Raw genomic sequence first — 23,162 nt, 5'->3', positions numbered from 1 at the left:
CAAAAATATGCGCATCCAAACTGGCGCATTTATACGGAAACGGATGTTAAGAACGTAAATACGCCTGCTGGAAGGACAAGGATGAGATGATTTATAGGAGAATTTTTATATATATCTTTACCGTTTTATATTTATATATATATTTTTTAACTTGATAAATTTTTTATATACATGTCTGAATCTGGTCAAAATGTTAAGAAAAAGAACACTGATGAATGTCTGGTATGTTCAAAGCCACCGTATCAATCTAAGAAAATATCTTCAAAATTATTAGATTTTTCGATAAAGGATTTGTTGTTAAAATATGGAGGGATTTCAAAGGATAAAGGGGTGATTTGTCGGAATTGCGAACGCAGATTAGAGACACTTCACAAGAAAACAGTAGAGTTTTATGACGAGTGTCAATCGGCCGCCAGAAAAGATGACTTTACAACACCAGTAGTCTGTAACAAGAGGTTACCAACTTCACCTCTTGTTGGGTTTCACCCTAAAAGAGCGTCTCTTGAAATTAATGAGGGTAGGTAACAAGCGAATTTCATCCCAATGCAACCAGTTATTATGTAATACAGTCATACAGTGTTAATCTGAAAATAGTCGGAGATTACTCTGACGTCCGACGGCTGTTTTGCCAGACAAGCTGGGGCCGTCTGGCAAAACAGCCGTCGGACGTCAGAGTAATCTCCGACTAATCTGAAAACAGAAATCATTTTGAACAAAGTTATAAAGGCACACTACTTATGAGTGGAAAAATAGCCTACATAGATATATATAGGAAGATGTGGTGCTAGTGCCAATGAGACAACTCTCCATACAAATAGCAATTTATAAAAGTAAACAATTAAAGGTCAATTTACGGCCGTCAACACAGAGCCTTGGCTCACACTGAACAAATTTACAAAATTTCCCCAAAATTACCAAGCAACTTGCCAAGCGTAAAACCATTCAAACAGGCTAGGAAAGCCAACGACCTAATACATGTAGATAATTTTTATCTCAAGTAAAGATTCTGGTCAGTTTTATTTTCCTGTGATGACACAATCCAAATGCTTCAACAACTAAAAAAATTTCCAGTTCTAACACATGTCTAAATTGAATTATCTTTTATAAAAATGTATATATTTGACTGTAAAATTCTGTCCACTTACATACATGTATACATAGGGATCAATATTTCATGGAAATCCAAATGGATCATATTATTTGACACCAAAATTATATATTTTCTTTTGCTTTCTTTTCATTATAAATGCATGAAATGTACATGTAGTAAAGTTCTTCAAATTAGATTTCCTTTCTTCTTACATGTATTGTGATTGTGCTATTGCAATTAGCATTACATGTTCATTTAGCTGGGTATTTTTTGAACTTTAATGCCCATATTCACTTCCATTAATTAATAATTCTTCAGTAATAAATTCCACCAGTCTTTGCTTGTTTGATTGTTGATTTGTTTGCCATATATATTTTTGTAAATCATAGATACATTTATATATATCTAAAATTGAGAATGGAAATGGGGAATATGTCAAGGAGACAACAACCCGACCACAGAACAGACAACAGCAGAAGGTCTTCAGTGCAAGGAGAGATTTAAGCATGGAGGCGTCCATCTGCTGGCCCCCAAACAAATATATATACTAGTTCATTGATTATAAATGTCATACCAAACTCCAATTTATACAATTTATACACAAGAAACTGAAATTAAAAATAATACAAGACTAGCACAGGCTTTTATAATTGGACACATATTGTCAAAGTCTTAAATTTAAAAGAACCTTGATATGATCAGGATGCAAGGAACAAACATATAATAACAACTTAATTCTGTGAATAGATATAGACAGATGTGGTATGAGTGCCAATGAGACAACTCTCAAATCCAAATATCAATTCATAAAAAAAAACATATTCTTGTTTGTACAAATGCTTTACTTTTATTCAATTAAGTTACATTTGTAATGAGACGCATATATATTTTACAGATTTTCAACAACCAAGTCAACATGCAAGTTCTGAGAATATGTTTGTTGATTTATCTTCCAATGCAGAGCCTAGCAATAAAGGTGTGTATCTAACATGTCTAAACATGACAATTTGTTCAATTTGTTCATTTAATTTGTTTAAATTTATGTGATTTGACCAGTGCATGTACATGTATGATTTTATGGTTTTTTTTTCAAGTGGACAGACATGCTAAGCACCATTAATCTTTGGTAAATTTATAAGGCTCCATACACCATAGATCTTTGGTTCATTTACATTTGTATGGAACATATATAAACCATATATTTAGTGTAAATTTATATTGCAACATACACACTAAATACATGTTCAATATATCTATGGTAAATTTAATTTGTACTTCACCATTCACCATAAATCTTTGGTATATTTATGTCACCATTTGATATATCTTATATCTATGGCGGTACATTTATATCTAAATCATAATTATTTTGTTTCATTCTATATATGTATGGTAACCTCTTACAAAAATAACTCTTCCTTGCAAGCAAAAAAAGGGATGTCCTCATTAAAAACAACATACATGTAAAAACTACAGTAAAGCAAAAATACTTTTATACTGTCATATTATGCTAACTTTTACAAGTTAAGAGAAACTCAGACCCATGTTTGAAACCATATGGTTTTTTTTATTTGGGAAGATAAAAATAATCTAACTTGTTACTGTACCTTAATGAGGAATTGGAAAAACTATCAACAATGAAACAAATCTTTGTTTTAATGAAAACGCTACTAGTATGTCAATAAGCTATTTATTTAAAAAGCCCTTATTTTACGGCCAGTTAGTAAATGAACTATGTTACTTTTACACACAAACTCCAATAACATTTATTCAATATACATACATGTACTACAAGAAAGTGTTCATGAGTTTTTACTGCTTGTTGTTCATTGATGGCCTGCTTGTAACAATAATCCAACAGGTCTCTCTGAATACTATTATGTAGTATTGATTCAAATCAGCAAAATTTCTTGACAATAATGGAAATGTATATATATTGTTATTATAATTTTTTGTTCAGTTTTATGTTACAGTTATACAGTTATTTTATGTTATGGTATCCAATCAACTGAAGACAGAAAAGATACAGCGCAGCATACAGAATGCAATTCATCTGACAAACCTTGAAACTTACAGGAAAAGAACATTGAACATATAATTTATTGTACATTTGGCAATTAAAGTTATTTGATATACATGATTGGGGACTGGGTTTAAGTAAGAGGTATACACTTACCGATTACACCCAGATAAATGTCCTGATACTCTTGGCATTGAAAGTAACTTTTATTGCATATATGTGCATTAAGTTAACTTATTAATAGATCTAGTTTTGAAATAAAGTGTATGTTAATAGTATGTGCAAAGATAAATTTTATCCTTTTAGATTATACATGTTATATATGCAAAGAATAAGAATATGAAACATAACAGAAAGGAAAATAAGTAACATAAACTTGAATTGAACACTTACATGGGAGATAATCCTGATAATCTATGTCTATGTATTTCAGCTTCTTTTTTTTAATATCTTTTTATTATAAAAAAATGAAATTTGTCAGTTATGATATCCATTGCATACTTTTTCAAACAATATTATTTTGTGGTCAAAAGGCTCTGTTCTCATAGGTTTTTCCTCTGTATTAATTTAAATGTTAAATATAAGCATTTATATTCATTTTAGGAATTCCTGACCATAGTTATGCTGGTGAAACCATTACACCAATTTTGACACAACCGGAAAATAATGTAAGGACATGTATTGATTCTGACCATGATTATATATACATGAATAGAAATACACTTTACAATCCAGTTCTACCAGATATTACAACATTTTTAAAGACCACTACACCAAGCAGAAGTAACAACCATTTAAACCAGGAAGAGAAATCCATCTTAATCAATGTCATTCAAAATGACAATAATATATATGGTGCATTAATGAAGATGGATAACTTTAGAAATGGAGTTATTTCTGAACTATGTTCAGAAATAGACTCATCAATTTCTACAATGGGAAACAGGAAATTGCTGTTTGTCAGTGAACTAATGAAAAAAGATGTTAGTAGCTTGAAATCGCTTGAATGGTCTAAAATAATCAAAGAAATGATGGAAAAATTACCAGTACTTTGCACATTGCTCTTTTCAACCATGCTTCCACCACAACAACGATCCTGTTACACCAAGATTGAAAAAGTTATACCAAAAGCTGCATTTGTTTATGCCATTTTGATGCAATCCAGAAATATAGAGTTGAGCCGTGTACAGAGAATGGTGTCAATGTTATTGATGGATAACATTTGTGATCAGAAGGTATAAAAAAGTATAATATAGACTTCCACTGTTCTTTTTGCACAAAAAAAAATTAATACATAAAAAGTTGTTTCATAGGTGATGGGTATCACAGCAACTTTTCACACTATAATGCACTATAATTCTCAATTACAATTGTATGGGTGGTGGGTGCTGACAAAAACTGTTTTCCAACCCCACACACATTTTTTTTGTGGAATAGCCCCAATCAAAATATATACAATATATGAGCTCCAAGTATATAGACTGAAACTTGTAGTTGCATAGTCAAAATGAATTGAAAAAAGATGTCTTTCTACAGCCTTTATAGATCTCAGATATGAATATATTTGCATTATATTTAATAGAGAATGGAGATGGGGAATGAATCAAAGAGATAATTATAGATTATCGTTGATTATCTCAACAAGATTGATTTTGTCACTTGAGCTGGTACAGCGAAAGTGTGAAAAGCAATAGAGTTGAGATGACCAATGATAATCTGTTTATCGCTATTTTACCTATGACGACGTCAATTTCAATGTCAATTTCGTTAGCAACGCCACATGGCCTCCTTAGTTTCTAGTGATAATTTTTCCATCTCAAGCAAGAAGTATGATATGAAAATTATCAAAAAAAAAAGATCAAAGTAAAAATGCACTAAATAGCGATAACAACCCTAATGAAATTTAACGCAATAAATACACATAGATCTGTCATTTAAATAAACTGTTATCTGATTGTAGATGTTACATGTATACAAATGCTTTAATATCTATGCTTCTGTGTTGATTGTTTACTACAAGATGACAATCTGTATATATGGTTTCAAATTCAAAACACTACAATGTGAGAATGTTAATCTTTAGATTGTTTTTCAAATTCATTGTTCATCAACTTAATGATTTCCAAATATTTATAGTGAGGGACGGTATATTGTGTGAGCATTAAATTGTAACCCACAGTTCGTATATGTGTATTTTTAGGTTTATGATCGATTGCAGCCTTTAGGAGCATGTTTATGCTATGGCAGAACATTGACAGTTGTAGATCTAATTGGAGGTAGCTTCAACCACCACCTCATAGACAATCTTAAATTGAAAAGATTCAGAATAATTGGGGACAATGTGAATTGGAAAACATCTGTACATGACGAAAGAATCGATAATAAGTCACATATGGAACATGCTTTTGCATCTGCAGTAATTGTACAGAATACTGATTTTTCTTATTTACATATGCCGTCACCATTTCATTGTACTATGCAGGTTAATGAATTTAGGGATTATATACCTAATCCCAATGATATTCAGAATATCAAGTACGACTACACCATATTGATTGCTCGCGTGCTTCAAAATCACATCCCTTTCTTCAGACAATTTAAAGATGTAATTCCAAATGAAATTAGTTCTCCAATATCAGATAAGTTAAAACAAAAATCCAGAGTTATCCCGCTTGCTGTATTGCACAAAAATGAACAGCGCTATCAAGATGTAGTTGGAATACTTGATTACTACGAAAAGGTTGTCGAAGATGTATTTTCAAGTGTTGGAAAACATATGGATGATGTTAAGATTCACATTGGGGGGGATTTACTGACCAGAGAACGTTTTTCTGGGGCAAAGAATTTGAGAGCCCACCATGTAGATCCAAAAGAGAAATTCAGTCATCTTTCCCCAATAACTTTTGAATTATTTCACCTATTAATGAACTTTTTAACCATGACATTTAAGATGCTATATTCAAAGGAAAGTGGAGCAGAATTGGGAACATTGAAGTCTTTTCAAGATAGAATTTCAAGATCCAATGTGGGAGAAGATGTTAAAAACAAGTATGATGCAGATAAAGACTTTTTTATTTCTGTTGTGGACATGCATATTGTAGAATGCATACTGCATTATTTTGGAATGGAATCGGTTTCATCTGTGCCTACTGTACATGTTCCACCTGCATTTAATAACTTAGAAGAAAAGCGACAATGGTTGTTTGAGACAATTGGTGATGTAATTTCCAAATATGTTTTATCTGATGGCAATACAAATGAGTGCTGGACAGAAGAGGCAATAAAAGGTATTTTTTTAAATGAATTATTGATTTACATACAATAACATCATATAAAAAAAGATATGGTATGATTGCCAATGAAACAACTCTCCACAAGAGACCAAAATTACAAAAAAATAAACTTATATAGGTAACTGTACAACCTTCAACAATGAGCAAAGTCCATACCACATAGTCAGCTTTAAAATGCCACGAAATGAAGATGTAAAACAATTGAAACAAGAAAACTTATTTATAAAAAAAATGAACAAAAAAAATATGTAACACATAAACAATCACTATAAAACAGGCACATACATACATACATAATGTTGTGGGATCCCAACCATATCTCTAACCTGGGACAGTGGTATGACAGAAAATTCTCAGACCAATAAGGCATTTGTTCAACTAGTAACTGTTTTTTTTGGCAAACATCCTTTGTTTGCATGATGTAATTGTTTATAGTCTTCAAAAGTTCTTTGTATCTTTTTTTACCTCAGAAGTTATCAGGTACCATGCATATGGAGTATTGACTGTATAATTTTTTTTATATGTATACTGCACAGTCAAATTGCTTAGGCTGTATATAATCATATCTGATGCAAATGCACTGACCCTGTCCTATTTGTATTTGATTATGACGTTGATAATATATTTCCATTGAGTTTGCCATTTGCTCCCAATAATGATGGTTTTTATACTACATGTATTGTGAATATTTCAACAGTTGTAGGGATGACAGTATATTTATATAAAGAATAACAATAAATTTGTCTTATAATAATAGAAATGATTTATTGGGTTATAATAGTATTCCACATCTGCCAAGGTATTGGCTAGAAATATCCTAGCCCAGGAAAATTACTAATGACAAATGCACTAGCAGAGAAATAATTTTCAGTACATAGAAATAGCATTTTACCTTTCAGTCAATCAAAAAACAGCATTATACATAAGTTGGAAAAATTCATTAATGATGAATTATCTGGATTTTAAAATTTAAACTAGAATCTGCTTAAATTTTGGTAACTGCCCTTTTGTTACCTATTGCATTGTTACTCAATGTATATGAAAAGGAAAATGTTTGAAACAAGGCAAAATATTTTACACTGAATTATAAAAAAACGAAGGATTTTGAACATCTGACAAAATTTCAACATTTTACCCTTATTAGAACATCTTCACAATAAAAACTAGAGAAAATTATTCTTCAAATTTAGAAGCTACAAAAATATATAAATACTTATGAAATACAATTATATTGAATAAGACATCAAATAATTTTCCATTCATCTAAATTATGTACAATTAGAATTTTTAATATATTATGCAGCATCATACGACTGCGGAGGTAGTAACCTGAACAGTTGTGGCAAATTTTGACACAATATTTAAACTTGATACTGCCTGAATTTGGATTGTGATCAAATCTTTGACATCACATTTAGGTTTGAGACACAAAATAAATGTGGTCAAAGATATCTACTGTTTCAATAAAAAAAAGTATGGAAAAAGATATGAACCCCTTAAATTCATTCACTTAAAACTAAAAATATTATAACTGGAAACCCAATGTGTCTTTGCAAGACGACATCATAGCTTTATGTAAAACCCCCATAAATGTGTGCAGTCTTATAAAAATCAATCCTAACATTTGTTTTGTGATTTATACATTGTGTTGAATTATTAATTTTTCTATTGAACTGGTAACCCACATTGGCAAATTATTTTTCAGTTAATGGACAGCCAGTTGTTGTACAACTAACTGATGGAAGAAAAGTAACATTAATGAAAAAGTCAAAAGCACCAAAATATGACTATGTAAAAAATTATGCACAGATGATGCTAGAGCTTGGTCTGCTTTTCAAAGATCTAATGGATATGATAAAATTGCCAGAGCGAACCCGAGGCATTAGGCTATTGAAAGTAGCTATGCTTTATTTCAAAAGTCATAAAAATTTGTCAAAGTATGCTCTTGACATACTACGCTTTCTGGTTCACCAACTTATACTTCTGTCTGAGAAGGAAGCAAATGAAGAATTTTATGGGCTTTTTGTCAACACAAATGGTCACTTTAATGGCCACATCCCTGCAGACTTAGCTATGGAACATCTAGTCAAGAAAGTGAAAGATCACTTAAAACATATGTTTTCAAATAAAACAGAAAGCAACATAATGAATAGGACAAAAGCTCTGGGTGCCATTCGAGACATTGCGGAAAATTTTGAAAAACAATCAAAGGTTATTATTAGAGCCAAAAAACATTCTGACAAATCTGCTGCAGATGATGAAAAGATCATTTTAAAAGACCTCAGGAAATTGAAACCATTTCAATTTGAGGCTGGCAGAGCACATGAACATTTCTCAAAGATTCCTAGCACTATAGTGAATCAGCTTAATACTAGCCATTACTTTGAATGGATTGAACCAAGGATACAGATGTTTGCAACAGAAATTGGAAACTGAAGATTTTTAAAGTCACATACTAATTAATTGGTTTGCTTTAATGTGGTACCTAACACTACAGGGAGATAACTCTGTAAAATTAGCTAAATGTTTTAATTACGTTTTGTTGTTAAGGTAATATTAAGCTTTTCAAAGATCAAAATAGGTTTTTGTCAAACTGCTATATAACCAGTGTAATTTTTTTGATAAAACAGTTGGGTTGGTTAAAATTTTTTGAAATTTTTATTTTTTGTCAAAGGGTCAAAGTAAATACTTTGTCAAAATTTTAAGAAAATTAAACGAGCCAAATTAATGTTAGTGAAAGTGTTGGGTACCACCTTAAGGTAGTATGTGGAATTGAGAAGTAAATGACAAATTTTGTTAATATTTTGAAAACAATGATATAAAATTGTGTGACTCCATATACTAGGTTTTACTGATTAGACATGATCAAAACAAGAGAACTGAATAAGTAAATTTCCAGTTTAAATTGCCAGAAGCCCTCACTTATAAAAGCTTATGAACTAGTTGAACAAATATTATAAAGAATTTTAAAGACTTATTTATTAAATGGTAAACTTTTAAGATATTTTTGAATGATAAACTTTATTAATGGTAGTTAATAAGTTTCAGTTTTAAAGTAAATGTATAGAAGAAAATCCTTGTTGTTTTATTTCTACCAATTTTTTAATTGGGGAATTTGCCTAAAAAAAAATAAGTGAGTTCTTGTTTTTTTTTAATTCTCATTTCAAAGTATTGAAAATTATTTGATTTGGTCATACATTATCAATTTACAACATGCTTATTATTTAAAAAAAAACACAATTAAATGTCAAAATCTGAAGCATTTGTAGAATTTTTTTTTAACAGATGTATATTTTAAGTACTGTAAATTCACATGTTTAGTATTAATTAAACTATAAATGAAATATGGCTAATTCTAAGGAATTATCTAATGTAAAAAAGCATATGAAATTGTTTGATGCAAATTAAGGTGCTTTTCATATGAATTTTAACAAATTTTATCATTAAGCACAATGTAGAATGAAGTTAAACCTCAGGACATTCAGATTTGACATTCAATATAATTTTGAATATATTACAAGCATATTCAAATTTCAAGAAAGGAAATTTTCTACATATCTCCCAAGCAGATTTATAAGATAAACAATTTTTAACTATCTCTGGAACAAGCTCAGAAGACAGACCTGTAAAAATTTCTGATTTTGGCATGTCAACTAAATCATTTTCCAGTTGAAAATATGCTGCTAATAGAGTTTGAAGCTGTGACGGAGTACCTTCTTTATCATCTTCAGCAACATCAAGGTCATCAAATGCTGAATTTGATAAGCACTCAATACAATTACAGTCCACCTTACAAATGTCACAACAGTTGTGTTTTATCAACAAAGCCACACATTCCCAGTCAAAATGTTTACAGAGAAATTGCCTTCTGCATGATTTAAGTCTACAAAATTGTTTGACTTCATCTCTAACTGGGGTGTTACCACCTAGGTCATTGTTGTTAAAGTACAATACAGCTTCACTTTGAAGACCATCTCTGCCAGCACGGCCAATCTCTTGCATATAAGCTAGAAAAAAATGCATTTGATTAAAGCAAAAATCTAATACTGTTTATGCAGATAGCATTCTTCTTGACATGCAGATACTATGTCAACTGCTAAAATATAGTAAATAGGTTTTTAAACATTTACTATGTAATTGCTTTCCTTTCGTCCAGCTTTATAGATTAGAAATAAGAATAAGGAGATGTGGTGTGATGTCCATGAGAGAAGTATCCTCCATAGACCAAAGGACATAAATGTAAGCTTTTTTAAGTCCCAATATGACATTTAACTAATACTATGAGCTAATTCCACAGCGTAATGTAATATTTAAAAGGTTCTGGCATGCCAAATTTGGCTAATACAAACTGTGTGATAATTTAGGCTTTTGTAATGCTGGTAATATCTTCTCTTAACCAATTTGATATTTGAATCATGTTGGAACGGCCACAATAGGTAAAGCCAGCCCAAGATATTGTGTAATCAATTTGTTTAGATAATTTAAATTGTTTGTTTAACTTAGGGAAGACAATCAATAATAATGCAAGAATTATCTCCCTTTGCACAATACCTAATAATCTTTAAAGAATTAGAAAAAGACAAGCCCCAACTGATTAAAAATGAGGGTAGTTTGTCCTAATAAACTTAGGTTGGGATCCTGCCAAAATGTTTAACCCCGCCACATTATTTATGTATGTGCCTGTCTCAAGTCTGGAGCCTGTAATTCAGTGGTTGTTGTTTGTTTATATGTAACATATTTGTTTTTCGTTCATTTGTTACATAAATGAGGCCGTTAGATTTCTCATTTGAATTGTTTTACATTGTCTTATCAGGGCCTTTTATAGCTGACTATGGGGTATGGGCTTTGCTCATTGTTGAAGGCCATACGGTGACCTATAGTTGTTAGTGTTTGTGTTATTTTGGTCTTTTGTGGATAGTTGTCTCATTGGCAATCATACCACATCTTCTTTTTTATATTAGTAATCAACTATGCAATTTTATGTTTGTGATATTTAAATTGCAAAAACTTCATTAGCACCTTTACAAATTTGACAGTGACTGCAGTCTAACACTTAAACATGTACAATGTATTAGCATTAGCATATTTACATGAAAAATGCATACACATAGATATAGTTATGTGTATTTTTTTTTAAATCTAATATATTAAGATAAATTGAAAGAGATTAAAGCCATGTCCAGAAGATTTGTTATCCCATACATGTATGTGTAATAGTCATTTTAACCATCTGCTATAATACCCTCTAAGCTTTGTGTTATTTATATACTGTTCAGCAGTAAGAGTGCTATTGACACCATAGGCTGATATGATTATCAATTCATACAAAACATAGAAATGTGTGATAATGCACCTTTTAAATAATTGTAGTTGAATGATATGTGTAATATTTATTAGCTTGTAAGTTATCAATCTTACTTTCTACAGAAGTAGGTGGTCCATAATGTATGATTCTTCTTATATTTGGTGCATCTGCACCCATCCCATATGCTTCAGTTGCAAACAGTAGTGATATATTCCCATTCACATCAGCCATATCATCAACAATTATCTTTTTCATCTAAAACAAATACTTTCTTAAAGCTTGACATAACCAAGTTCGTCTTATGATTGATATTACAAATTAGTCCGTGTATATAATCTTATAAAGATGTTTACTGTCAAATAAAGAATTGTATGATTAAGATGCATTTTGAAAACAAGTTTACTTTATGTCTGTATATATATATTTTGTTGTGTTATCTACTGAATTTTTGTATGAATTATCAATATTGCTGTACATAAATATTTTACCCGATATAAATTATACAATATTGTTATTTATAAACTTCTCTGAAAGCTTGAAAAAAATATTGTTGGAACAAGCAATCTACGAATAAAATCTTACTGAATGTGATGAGTTTCAAATTGATGTAAATTGAAAAGCATATTGTACAAAAACTGATTTAAAAAGCTCATATATACATGACATATTATGTATGTACAAATACTATTTTTATCTATATGAAGAATATATATAACTGTTAAACTGTTCAACTTTTAGAATTTCAATTGACTTGCATATTTATATCTAGAATTAAATTGTGGCTATTTTACATTTTGTGTTAAAAAAAATCAAGATTATTGATTTGGTCCTTTGAATAGGTATTTAAACCAAAAAATGTGAGAAACATGAACTTCTTCTTTTGTTTGACAATTAATTGCTAGTATACATTGTACCTACACTTTTAGAACTTAAAGATAACACCAACTATTCAAGTTAAATAAACCATTTAGTATGTTTATTTTTAAGATATGCAGGAGAATAAAAAAAAATCATTTTGATGGCAATGCATATATATCAAGTATATGTAATTAAAAATATGTATCAATTAATTGTACATTAAATGTTTTTATCTATTTTGGAAATATTGTAATAAATGTTTATTGAAGTTTATTGATGTGTAATATTTGTTCAGTCATTCCAAAAATTAAAAGGAGCCAGCTTATAGCAAATACCGGTATATGTTATACAAACCTGATCTGTACATGCTGAATGATACTGTGAAACTCTCTGAATCACAGCATTTGGATCACTTTCTTTTGCTGCTTCTTGGCATACCATGTTGTAACCATTTCCACACCACTTTAGTTTGCTGTATACTATAGTTTTTGGAAAATTATCTGCATCATCACACAAGCTTCTCAACAAAGGTTCCATTACCTGTTTAAATGATTCTTCTGCTGTATTTTTTCCTCCAGCTGATGGTAATCTCTTTATTATTGTAATTTTCACATTAGGCCGATCAACACATGCAGATATGGTTGTAAAGCTTTTCATTAGAAGTATGTCAGTTATTTCTCTTATCATAAGCTTTGTTGCTGTAGCTGTTAATGCCACAAATTTTGACTCTGGGAAAACTGACCTTAGTTTACTAATTTTCATATAGTCCGGTCTAAATTCGTGCCCCCACTGTACTACACAATGTGCCTCATCTATAAATATGTGAGTTATCTCTTTTTGCCAAGAGTCTGTACAAAGAATATCACATACTTCCTTCTTCAAAATATCTTCTGGGTGGCACAGTAAGTAGGTATAACTACTTTTTAAGATATCACTAGAACCTGGAATAAAAAAATTTGATATTTTTTCTGGTGTGTATAAGATGATATCTATTTTTTATAGAACTTAGAAGATTAAGTGCTGAAACTTGCTCACATCAAGACTTTTTAATTTAGACAATAAAACTAATCAGGTAAATCGTGGTTAAGATATAGGGCAATATTACATGTGGTGTAGCATTCAACTGTTTTCATTGGATATGACGATCATGTGTTTCATAAGTTATTTTTATAAAAGTATCTGTTGTCTGCTCTATGGTCTGGTAGTTGTCTCCTTGTCACATTCCCCATTACCATTCTTAATTTTGTTTTATCTATTGTTTCATATATTCATTGTTGATGCTATGTTTCTATTTATATGTTTATTGGTGGTCAATATAAGAAATCTGTTGCTAAAAGTAGAATCATGACATCACACATAACAACCATTGAGGAACCACCACAGCAGTCATAAAGAAACTTTGCAAATTTTAAAAGATCTCTTCAAAGAATGTCAAAAAAGTGTGGAAATCTGATTATTTATTTAAAATTTGCAAGTCAAAGGACCATAACTCCACACAAAATCATCAGAATGGGACAAATTTTGATCCTGATCTGTAACTGGTTATGATAAAATAATATACCAAATTTTAAATCACTATCTTCAAACATGAAGAAAAAAGTGAGGAAAACCAATTTGCCAACCTGAAAGATGGATGGACACATAGACAGACACCATTGACTTCATGGATAGAGCTAATTTGACAAGACCATGGATTTTTTTTTTTTTTTACACTGATGATAAAAATATATGGTGGCATACAGGAATTTATTTATATCAATGATGTGCATGTTCATGTATTTTAGTCTAAAGTTACAAAAGATAGAGAAATTTTCAATTTTAATGCATATTCTTTCAATTTAATTTTATTCAGGGAATGGTGAATGATTTTTTTGTACATTTTCTAAACATGTCATAAATAATTTGAAACCTATGGAAAGATATTATGAGTGCTTTCAAAAGATTATGTACTTTTTTTTAATTCAATTGAAGAATTTGCATATCCCTGTAAAAAGTCATAGACAACAGAAGATTAAAAAAATACACCTAATGTTTTGAGAAAAGGGACTAAAAATTCACAGGACTACATTGTTGTACATTTGTTTGTCTACAGTTGGATTCGAACCAACATACACCAAAGTGTATTCTCCAAAGATATAGACTTGATTTTAATGTACTTTGATAGTAAATCATAATTAAAAAAAAAAATTCAATGAGATTAATTTAAAAGAACATAAATAAAAAAAATTGAAATCCATATTCTTAATGAGGGTTACTTATACTTTTCTACCAGTTTTTCTTATAATCTCCATAGATGAATCTACGAGCTTTTTCTATATTTTTTTCCATATTTTATAAAAATTTAAAACCCTAAAAATAAATTCATTTTTTGATATATATTTAAGTCAATGTTTGTTGTTCCTAATATTTTTTTAACTGTGCATTTGCATTCAGATATATTTCCCAGACCAAATTTAATTGCTCATAGTGTATTAATTTACGTTTTTTGATTGAGTTAAGCCTGTCAATTAGGAGATAACTGTGTTGTATTTTAAGCTTCGACATTGGGGATTTGATGGTCGCAAATTAAGTTTACTGGCGACGCTTTAGCCATACATTGACCTACAATGGTTTATTTTTTATATTGTTATTTGGATGGGCAGTTATCTCACTGGCACTCACACCACATCTTCCTTTATATATCTCACATTAGCTGCGGTATCGTAGTTCTTTAGGTCCTTTTGTTATTTTTTTACTATTTGCGGACCTCTATGGTCCGCAAATAGTCAAAAAATAACAAAAGGACCTAAAGAGCTACGATACCGCAGCTAATCTCACATAAACACTAATCACTATTAATAAAATCACACACAAAAATTATGGAGGAGGTGACAAAATTGTTATTGGGATATATTAGTTTGTTTAGGGGATACTATAAAGGGTGCAAGTTCCATAGCAGGAAAGTCGCCTCCCAAAACATCAATATAATAAAACTATAAAGGTTCTTGTATTTATTAGGAAATCACCGGCGTTTTATTTGTTTGATCTGAGGTTTGATAATTTATTTCATATGTACAGTATCAATTTTTATTTTATATGAAGCAATGTTGATAATAACATACCCTTCTTTATCTCCGATATCAATGACGTGTCTACAATAACTGCTTCACTACCGAGCCGTTTACTCTGTTCAAGAATGATGGCATTCAATGGGCTGATGATGATGCACTTTTTTTTTGTCATGTTCATGATCACTTCAAAAATTAGAGATTTTCCATAGCCAGTTGGCAATACAATCATTGCGTCATTATGGTATGCAGCAGAGACGGATTTAAATTGTAACGGTTTTAAAAATGAAAATTCAGTCTTCCTTTTTTTGTTAATTGCGGCCAATGCGATTTTTGTCTGTAGAGACAGCGTCATTGCTGCCATCGCCATTTTGTCTCAATATGGGATATCCCTTTCTAAATATAGATATATTAGGTCTGGTTCCCTGTATATTTTATGTAAATTAGGAAACCTGTAAAAAAAGATGGTTGGTCATTACCTGATCCTTATATCTGTCAAAGCCAAACAGATAAAGGACAGAGAACCAGTCTAGATTTATTGCCATCGTAGTTCCATCTTGTCGCCTTCGTACTTTTATTCGATGGCAACACGACGGGATAACGAGGTCTTCACGAAGTCGTGTTACCATCACAAGCCCTTCGGGTAGCCTCGTGATTCATTCGTGTAGACATCGTAATGTCAAAACTGCCCGATGGAATCGACGGAAACACGAATGCAATACGATGTTTAAAGATGCATTCCCGGTGACATTACGATGGTGAGGATGGTGATACGAACTCAATACGAACCCTCAACATCGGACGCGCCTTCGGGGATTTTTAACATGTTAAAAAATTAAGAACCCTTCCCGAAGTTGTCCCCGAAGGCTAGAAAAAGTGGCCGATGGTTAAAGATGGCACTACGAATAGCCCGATCTGCATTCGATCAGTCCCGATTTTGAAAAATTCCATAATCGTGTTGTCATCGGCGTAAAAATCGGGACAGTGTGACGCGGGCATAACAAAAGAAATTGCATCTTGATCCAGAACTAACTTTGTACGGCAACCCAATTAAAATGGTTGATGAAACCAAATTTCTTGGTTTAATTTTCGATAAAAAGTTAACCTTTCTACCCCATATCAAAATGTTAAAATCGAGATGTTTAAAAGCTTTAGATATTTTAAAAGTTGTCGGCAGCACTGACTGGGGTGCTGATCGCAACATTTTACTCAATTTATATAGATTCTAGTTAGATCTAAAACTAGATTATGGCTCTATATTGTATGGCTCTGCAAGGAAGTCCTACATACAGATTATCGATGCTGTGCACCACCAAGGTTTGCGTCTCTGTCTAGGCGCATTTAAAACCTCACCAGTTCAGAGTCTGTATGTAGAGGCTGATGATCACTCACTCTCTGACAGACGTTTGAAGCTTGGACTTCAATATGCTGTCAAACTAAAAGCCCATTCAGATAATCCTGTCTACAGCTGTGTTTTTAATCAGATGTATGAAGATATTTTTGCAAAACATGAAAATAAAATTCCTCCGTTAGGTATACGTTTAAAACCACATTTAGCTTCTTTTGATTTAAAATCTGTTGCTCAGGTTAAAACTTGCAAATGTCCTCCATGGGAACTTCCCAAACCAAAAATGATATTTGATCTCCGTGAACACAATAAAAATAAAACAAATCCTCTTTTAATTCAGCAACACTATGCTGAAATTAAAGCCGATTATCTAGATTTTTCAACTGTCTATACTGATGGATCAAAAGATGGTGACATAGTTGCATCTGCTGCTGTCTTCATGGACAGAGCTGCAACCCTCCGTTTGCCATCTGATGCATCCATCTTTACTGCCGAAGCAGAAGCAATAATGTATTACTTCCTCAGATAAATCCAAATTCATTATAAGTTCGGATTCACTTTCATGCTTACAAGCTATACGAAATACTAAAATTAAAAACTCAACAATTCTCAAAATTTTATATGTAATGAGGAATTTAAAAGTTCTTCTGAAAGAAATAATATTTCTATGGGTTCCAAGTCATGTTGGAATTCTTGGAAACACAGCTGTTGACCTTGAAGCAAAGAATGCCCTGGGTGACCCTCTATCTAACTGTGATATACCATATACTGATTTTAAATCTAATATTAGAGAATATGTTTTTTAATATATTGAAAAATAAATGGAGTAAACAAGATGATAATGAATTACATGAAATTCATTCTTATTTAGGCAAACCTTTTAATAATATTATGTGCAGAAAAGATCAGAGTGTTATTACTAGATGTCGTATTGGTCATACTAGAGTAACACACGAGTATCTTTTAAAAAATGAAGATGAACCACAATGTGTACCTTGCAACTGCAAGTACACTATTAAACATGTTTTAATTAATTGTATTGACTTTGCTGATATTCGTAAGAAGCATTTCAATGTCAACAATATGTATGATTTATTCAATAATGTTCCATTTACAAATATTGTTGCTTTTTTAAAAGAAATTGGAATTTATTATAGAATATATAATGTTATTATATTTAAATCGATTTTAATTTTAATCACGTTAATTTACTGTTGATTTTTATTTGTATACAATCAATTTGCTTTAGTCAAGAATTTTAGTATATTGAAGGACTTTTTGTCTTATTTTAAAAAATATGCTTTAAATTGTTAAAATATTCGAATTAGCTCTCGCTAACATGCATGATGACAATTGCTCAGTAGCATGCATAATGTATGACAAAATGTGAACCGTTCTAAAAATATTAAAATACTTTAATAACAGGTGTGTTTTACATATTTATCATATAGTAAAACGCATTCGCTGTACCAACCAGAAAATTGATTGAAATGAATTATAATTTGAATCATATAGTAACGATTTTGTGGTTAGATATGACGTGTTTTAAGATATAAAAGTTACGATTTGCAAATGATATAAAGATAAGAAGATGTGGTAAGATTGCCAATGAAACCATCGTTCCTTATAAACCAATTGGAGCCGGGTTAATTTTCAAATGTATATAACTATATTACGTATTTATATAATACCTGAGATATGTTCAATGCTGCCTTAAAGTTGACGTCAAAATGTCTGAAAATAAAAAAAAAATCATGTCAAGAGATTTCACCTTATATGTTCAATGTGCTATTATGAAACAGTTTATTATGCAATAATTGTCCAATGCAAGACAAAAAATATGCAGAATTCCAAGTTCTAACTGTAGGTATAGTCACATATCCTTAATCACTAACTTTTTAATCAATTTTCTTGGCTGCAACTCTCCAAGATAATTTCAAGTGGAAAAAGAAACTGAAAAGACCTGCTTATGAGTAGATGAATATGTATCTTCTCCTTCTCTGGCCGGAATAATTTGTCTCGATACTCATCGGTCGGTTGCAAGATTTTACATCTTAAAATGATAAAGATTGATGTTTGCTTCACGACCGTTGGGCACATATATATTGTAAAGGACGAAAATAAATTAATGGTAAAGAAAATGATAAGCTTTAATAGAATCCGTTCGGGCGGAAGGTGGTAGAAATTTGAACTTACACTGATATAAAAAAATGATTGAAGGATGTTTACTTTCAATGAAGGCATTTGAATATTCCGAGCGTAAAGGAGATGTTTTAAAGGATAGTTTGTTTGGATAGTTTGTCTCAGTCTTTTAACGTTTATATAACCATCCTGACATGTTGCCCTGTTTTTGTATGTTTAGCAAGTTAACCTATACAATGTATGTGCCTATATAGATCAATACAACCACAAAGCACCATGAAACATCGAAGTAAAATTGTGTTTCTTATGAAACTGTTAGACAAGCTAGAGGTTTAGCTATAAAACCATGTTTAACCCACAATTTTTTTCTTAAACTTCTAATAATGTTCTGTTCCAAGGCAGGAATTTGGCAGTTGTTAACAAATAGTCCGTCGTTTCTATGAATAAAAGAATAAAATTATTTTATTAAAGTGTCACGTATTGATTAACATCTATGTATGTATGTAAAAATAATTTCTGTTTTTTTTTGCACTTCAAACGGTTCCGTTGTTTTCCTCTTATAATTGATGTGATTTTAGTTTGTAACCCGGATTTGTAGTCTCTCAATCGATTTATGACTTTTGAACAGCGGTTAACTTCTGTTGCCTTTATTTTAACGGTTTTATTATCAAGGTATTGGACATAGCTTGCATATGCTAGCCCTATGCTCTATTTTTAGATATTTTCATCATATTGATTAGTAGGCGGGATGATTGGAAAGATTATAAACCAGATACCTTCATGATGATTGTGGTCAAGCTTGGTACCAGTTGGCCAAGTAATTTCAAAGTATAGACAAAAACTGTTCTCCTAACGTTATTAATAGTGCTATTTATTCTTTGAAATAGGTACATGAGCTGAATGGTTTTGCTGACCCTACTGATAATTCTTTCGTTAAATCATTACAAGAATCAGCCAAGAGGTTAAACGGAAAACCTGTAAACCAAAAAAAGCCTGTTAGTATCGACATTATTATTGAACTATGTACAAAATTCAAAGATTCTAATGATTTATTAATTGTAAGAGATTTAGCAATGATAGTGTTAAGTTTTTCAGGATTTCTCCGTTTCGACGAGCTTAGTTCTTTAAAATGTAAAGACGTAACTGTGTATGATGAATTTTTGAAATTATTTATTTCTCATAGCAAACCGGACCAATATTGACTGGGTTATGAAATTTTTAGTGCAAAAGGGAAAACTATAGCATGTCTAGTCAGTATTTTTAAGAATTATATTGATTAGGCTAAATTGAACCTGAATTCAGATTTTTACATATTTCGACCTATATTTAGGCATAAGTCTATAGCTAAACTTATTTACAAAAATAAGAAAATAAGTTACACAGCAGCTAGAGAAAATATATTGAAAATTCTTGTTTCTGATCATGGTCAGTGGTTTTTTGTTACGAATAATTGTAACTCAAATTTTGTATATACTGTCCAAGTATACCTCTGGAGACGGTCTTCCAAGCATAGGGTTTGGACGCAGGTTTCCAACTTTTTTCCACTACATATTTGGTATTTAATGTAGTTTGACCCGAGTTAACTCGTTTTGGTTGGTTTTTCCTGGCCGGCGGGATCGTTGATGAAAGAGCCTTTGTTATTATTTGGTATTTAACTAAATATACAACATGTATGTCATATATCAGCATTCAGTAATCATATATAATTGTATTGATTTATTTATGTATTTATGCTTTTAGCTGGGTTATCGGCTAGCTGTCTGGGTTATCGGCAATATGAATATATTGATCTGTTTTATTATAGCCTATGTATTCAAGGGAAAAAAGGTTTAGGTAATACCTAATGTGAATTTGCATTCAAAAGAACAAATTTATAAGATTATAATTTATAAATATAAATATTTTTACAAGTGTTGATTATTTCTGCTAAATTTAAAAAAATAAAAATAAATTGGCATTTTAAAGGGAGGTTGCTCTGTAATGATGCATTTTCTGAAGGAATCTACATGGAATTTTGCCATTTTGCATTTCAGCCGGAAAATAACGCACGGTGACCCAATCTTTTCTTTTGATATATTAAAGCATTTTCTAAAAGCATTTTCTAAAAGATATCTTCTCGTATTGTTGTATTTTTGAACATATATCAATAAATACTAGGTTTGGCAAATTATGATTTTTTTTTATCATGTTTAATTTAGACTCCTTTTCCACCTTAAGAAAGATTTAACTAAATATACAACATGTATGTCATATATCAGCATTCAGTAATCATATATAATTGTATTGATTTATTTATGTATTTATGCTTTTAGCTGGGTTATCGGCTAGCTGTCTGGGTTATCGGCAATATGAATAATTATATTGATCTGTTTTATTATAGCCAATGTATTCAAGGGGGGAAAGGTTAAGGTAATACCTAATGTGAATTTGCATTCAAAAGAACAAATTTATAAGATTATAATTTATAAATATAAATATTTTTACAAGTGTTGATTATTTCTGCTAAATTTTTAAAAAATAAAAATAAATTGGCATTTGAAAGGGAGGTTGCTCTGTAATGATGCATTTTCTGAAGGAATCTACATGGAATTTTGCCATTTTGCATTTCAGCCGGAAAATAACGCACGGTGACCCAATCTTTTCTTTTGATATATTAAAGCATTTTCTAAAAGCATTTTCTAAAAGATATCTTCTCGTATTGTTGTATTTTTGAACATATATCAATAAATACTAGGTTTGGCAAATTATGATTTTTTTTTATCATGTTTTATTTAGACTCCTTTTCCACCTTAAGAAAGATTTAAATGCACTTGATAAAAACTACAAACATACATTGATTAAAATAATCTAATTTTGTTCCAGGTTTTGCAATACATTGTTTCACAAAATGTTCAACTCAATTATCTTCAGGAAAACTCTGGAAACATAGGGTTGTATGTTTGGCCACAATCAAACGAAATTAGCAGGCAGCCAGAAACGGACATTATCGGCATACTTCATACACCATTCGTGGAATAAGACTTCAATTTTATGCTGATCAAATATCTGCTTTTCAACAGAAACAATGAAGTCATTGTCAAAGTAGTGACTCTTCATACAGGACATCTTGTATATGTGTGACTAGTATTAACGTTTGATTGAGTTATTTTGTTTATTTTCAAAAGTTGGCCAACAAATTATTAGTTTATTTTCAAATCAAATGTTTTAAACAGTGGTTACTTTCAAATTAAAAAAAGGAAGACCTATCATTCAGGTTATTGTATTATTGTAATTAATATTGAAATAGGTATTGGTATATTTTGATATTTTTTTCATTAAACATTTGTTTTTAAACAAACATAGACAAAAACTATTTTAAGGAATTTATATTCAGGGGGGAAAACTTATTATAACTTGCCCTAAGTCATTTTTATATACTGTTATTACTTTGCTTTCTCTATTCTAGACATTTTTAGGAATCGAACATCGAAACATTTAAAGAATTTTGTGGGCATTTAAATTTGTCAGGAGTGCAACTATATATACACAATATCATTAATGTTATGTTCATGTTCTGTTTATTTATATAGTTTCAAGTTGTTAGGAGTGCATCAACATTAATATTATAAGTGAAAGTTATATATATATAAAATAGAAAAAACAGAGAAAATAACTATTTACTTTTATTTCTTTTATATGTTACAAGGTTATCGTGTTGTTGTGCTAAATTGAATGTGTTTTGGCATATTTTAGTCCATTCAAACACAGCAAAGATTGTCAATTCTTAAAAAATAGTAAATGAAACGTGATGAAATTTAAGCTAATGCACACAATTAGTAACATAGCTGAACCACTATTATATTTAAATGAAACTATAACATCCAATCTGAAAATTCCTTACTATTAATTCAGAAATCATGGCCTATTTTGATAATGTATTACTGTTTTAGCATGATATATATTGTGGGTCAGGAGTACAACAAAACAGGAGATATAAGTAAGCTCAGAAAGGTAATCATTTAAGAAAAAGTATTAGAAAAGTATTAGATTGCAGGTTATCAAAGGACAAATCTGTTAAAT

General features: G+C 30.6%; 3 protein-coding genes across 3 annotated transcripts; 2 read left to right on the top strand and 1 right to left on the bottom strand.

The window, feature by feature from the left end:
- Positions 1–2,246, top strand: LOC134719623 (uncharacterized). The gene is made up of 2 exons (XM_063582612.1): positions 1–517; positions 1,986–2,246. Exons 1-2 carry the CDS (start codon positions 172–174, stop codon positions 2,135–2,137), a joined length of 498 nt encoding a protein of 165 aa, XP_063438682.1. The 5' UTR covers positions 1–171; the 3' UTR covers positions 2,138–2,246.
- A 229-nt stretch (positions 2,247–2,475) lies between these two features.
- LOC134717909 (uncharacterized) lies at positions 2,476–6,284 on the top strand. Its single transcript, XM_063580407.1, has 4 exons — positions 2,476–2,482; positions 3,714–4,345; positions 5,311–6,158; positions 6,212–6,284. Exons 1-4 carry the CDS (start codon positions 2,476–2,478, stop codon positions 6,282–6,284), a joined length of 1,560 nt encoding a protein of 519 aa, XP_063436477.1.
- A 3,584-nt stretch (positions 6,285–9,868) lies between these two features.
- Positions 9,869–17,444, bottom strand: LOC134717908 (ATP-dependent DNA helicase RecQ-like). The gene is made up of 5 exons (XM_063580406.1): positions 17,355–17,444; positions 15,668–15,731; positions 12,921–13,507; positions 11,822–11,963; positions 9,869–10,410 (listed from the first exon to the last, which is right to left on the bottom strand). The coding sequence occupies exons 1-5, from the start codon at positions 17,442–17,444 to the stop codon at positions 9,869–9,871; spliced, it is 1,425 nt and encodes a 474-aa protein (XP_063436476.1).
- Between the last annotated feature and the right edge of the window lie 5,718 nt (positions 17,445–23,162).

This window comes from Mytilus trossulus, chromosome 5 (assembly GCF_036588685.1).
Source record: "Mytilus trossulus isolate FHL-02 chromosome 5, PNRI_Mtr1.1.1.hap1, whole genome shotgun sequence".
In the NCBI taxonomy this organism is placed as follows: domain Eukaryota; kingdom Metazoa; phylum Mollusca; class Bivalvia; order Mytilida; family Mytilidae; genus Mytilus; species Mytilus trossulus.
Note: the sequence above shows the minus strand (reverse complement) of the source record. Positions and strands in the feature narration are given on the sequence as shown.

Bases quoted from the DNA above. Each gene is read 5' to 3' on its own strand.
- LOC134719623 (XM_063582612.1), top strand. From the start codon at position 172: ATGTCTGAATCTGGTCAAAATGTTAAGAAAAAGAACACTGATGAATGT. The intron at 518-1,985 runs GTAGGTAACAAG...TATATTTTACAG, and splicing joins GTCTCTTGAAATTAATGAGG to ATTTTCAACAACCAAGTCAA.
- LOC134717909 (XM_063580407.1), top strand. The intron at 4,346-5,310 runs GTATAAAAAAGT...GTGTATTTTTAG, and splicing joins ATAACATTTGTGATCAGAAG to GTTTATGATCGATTGCAGCC. The intron at 6,159-6,211 runs GTATGATGCAGA...TGCATATTGTAG, and splicing joins GGAGAAGATGTTAAAAACAA to AATGCATACTGCATTATTTT.
- LOC134717908 (XM_063580406.1), bottom strand. From the start codon at position 17,444: ATGGATGCATCAGATGGCAAACGGAGGGTTGCAGCTCTGTCCATGAAG. The intron at 15,732-17,354 runs GTATAGACAGTT...ATTCTTGAACAG, and splicing joins CACCATCTTTTGATCCATCA to AGTAAACGGCTCGGTAGTGA. The intron at 10,411-11,821 runs GTAAGATTGATA...ATTTTTTTCTAG, and splicing joins ACCACCTACTTCTGTAGAAA to CTTATATGCAAGAGATTGGC.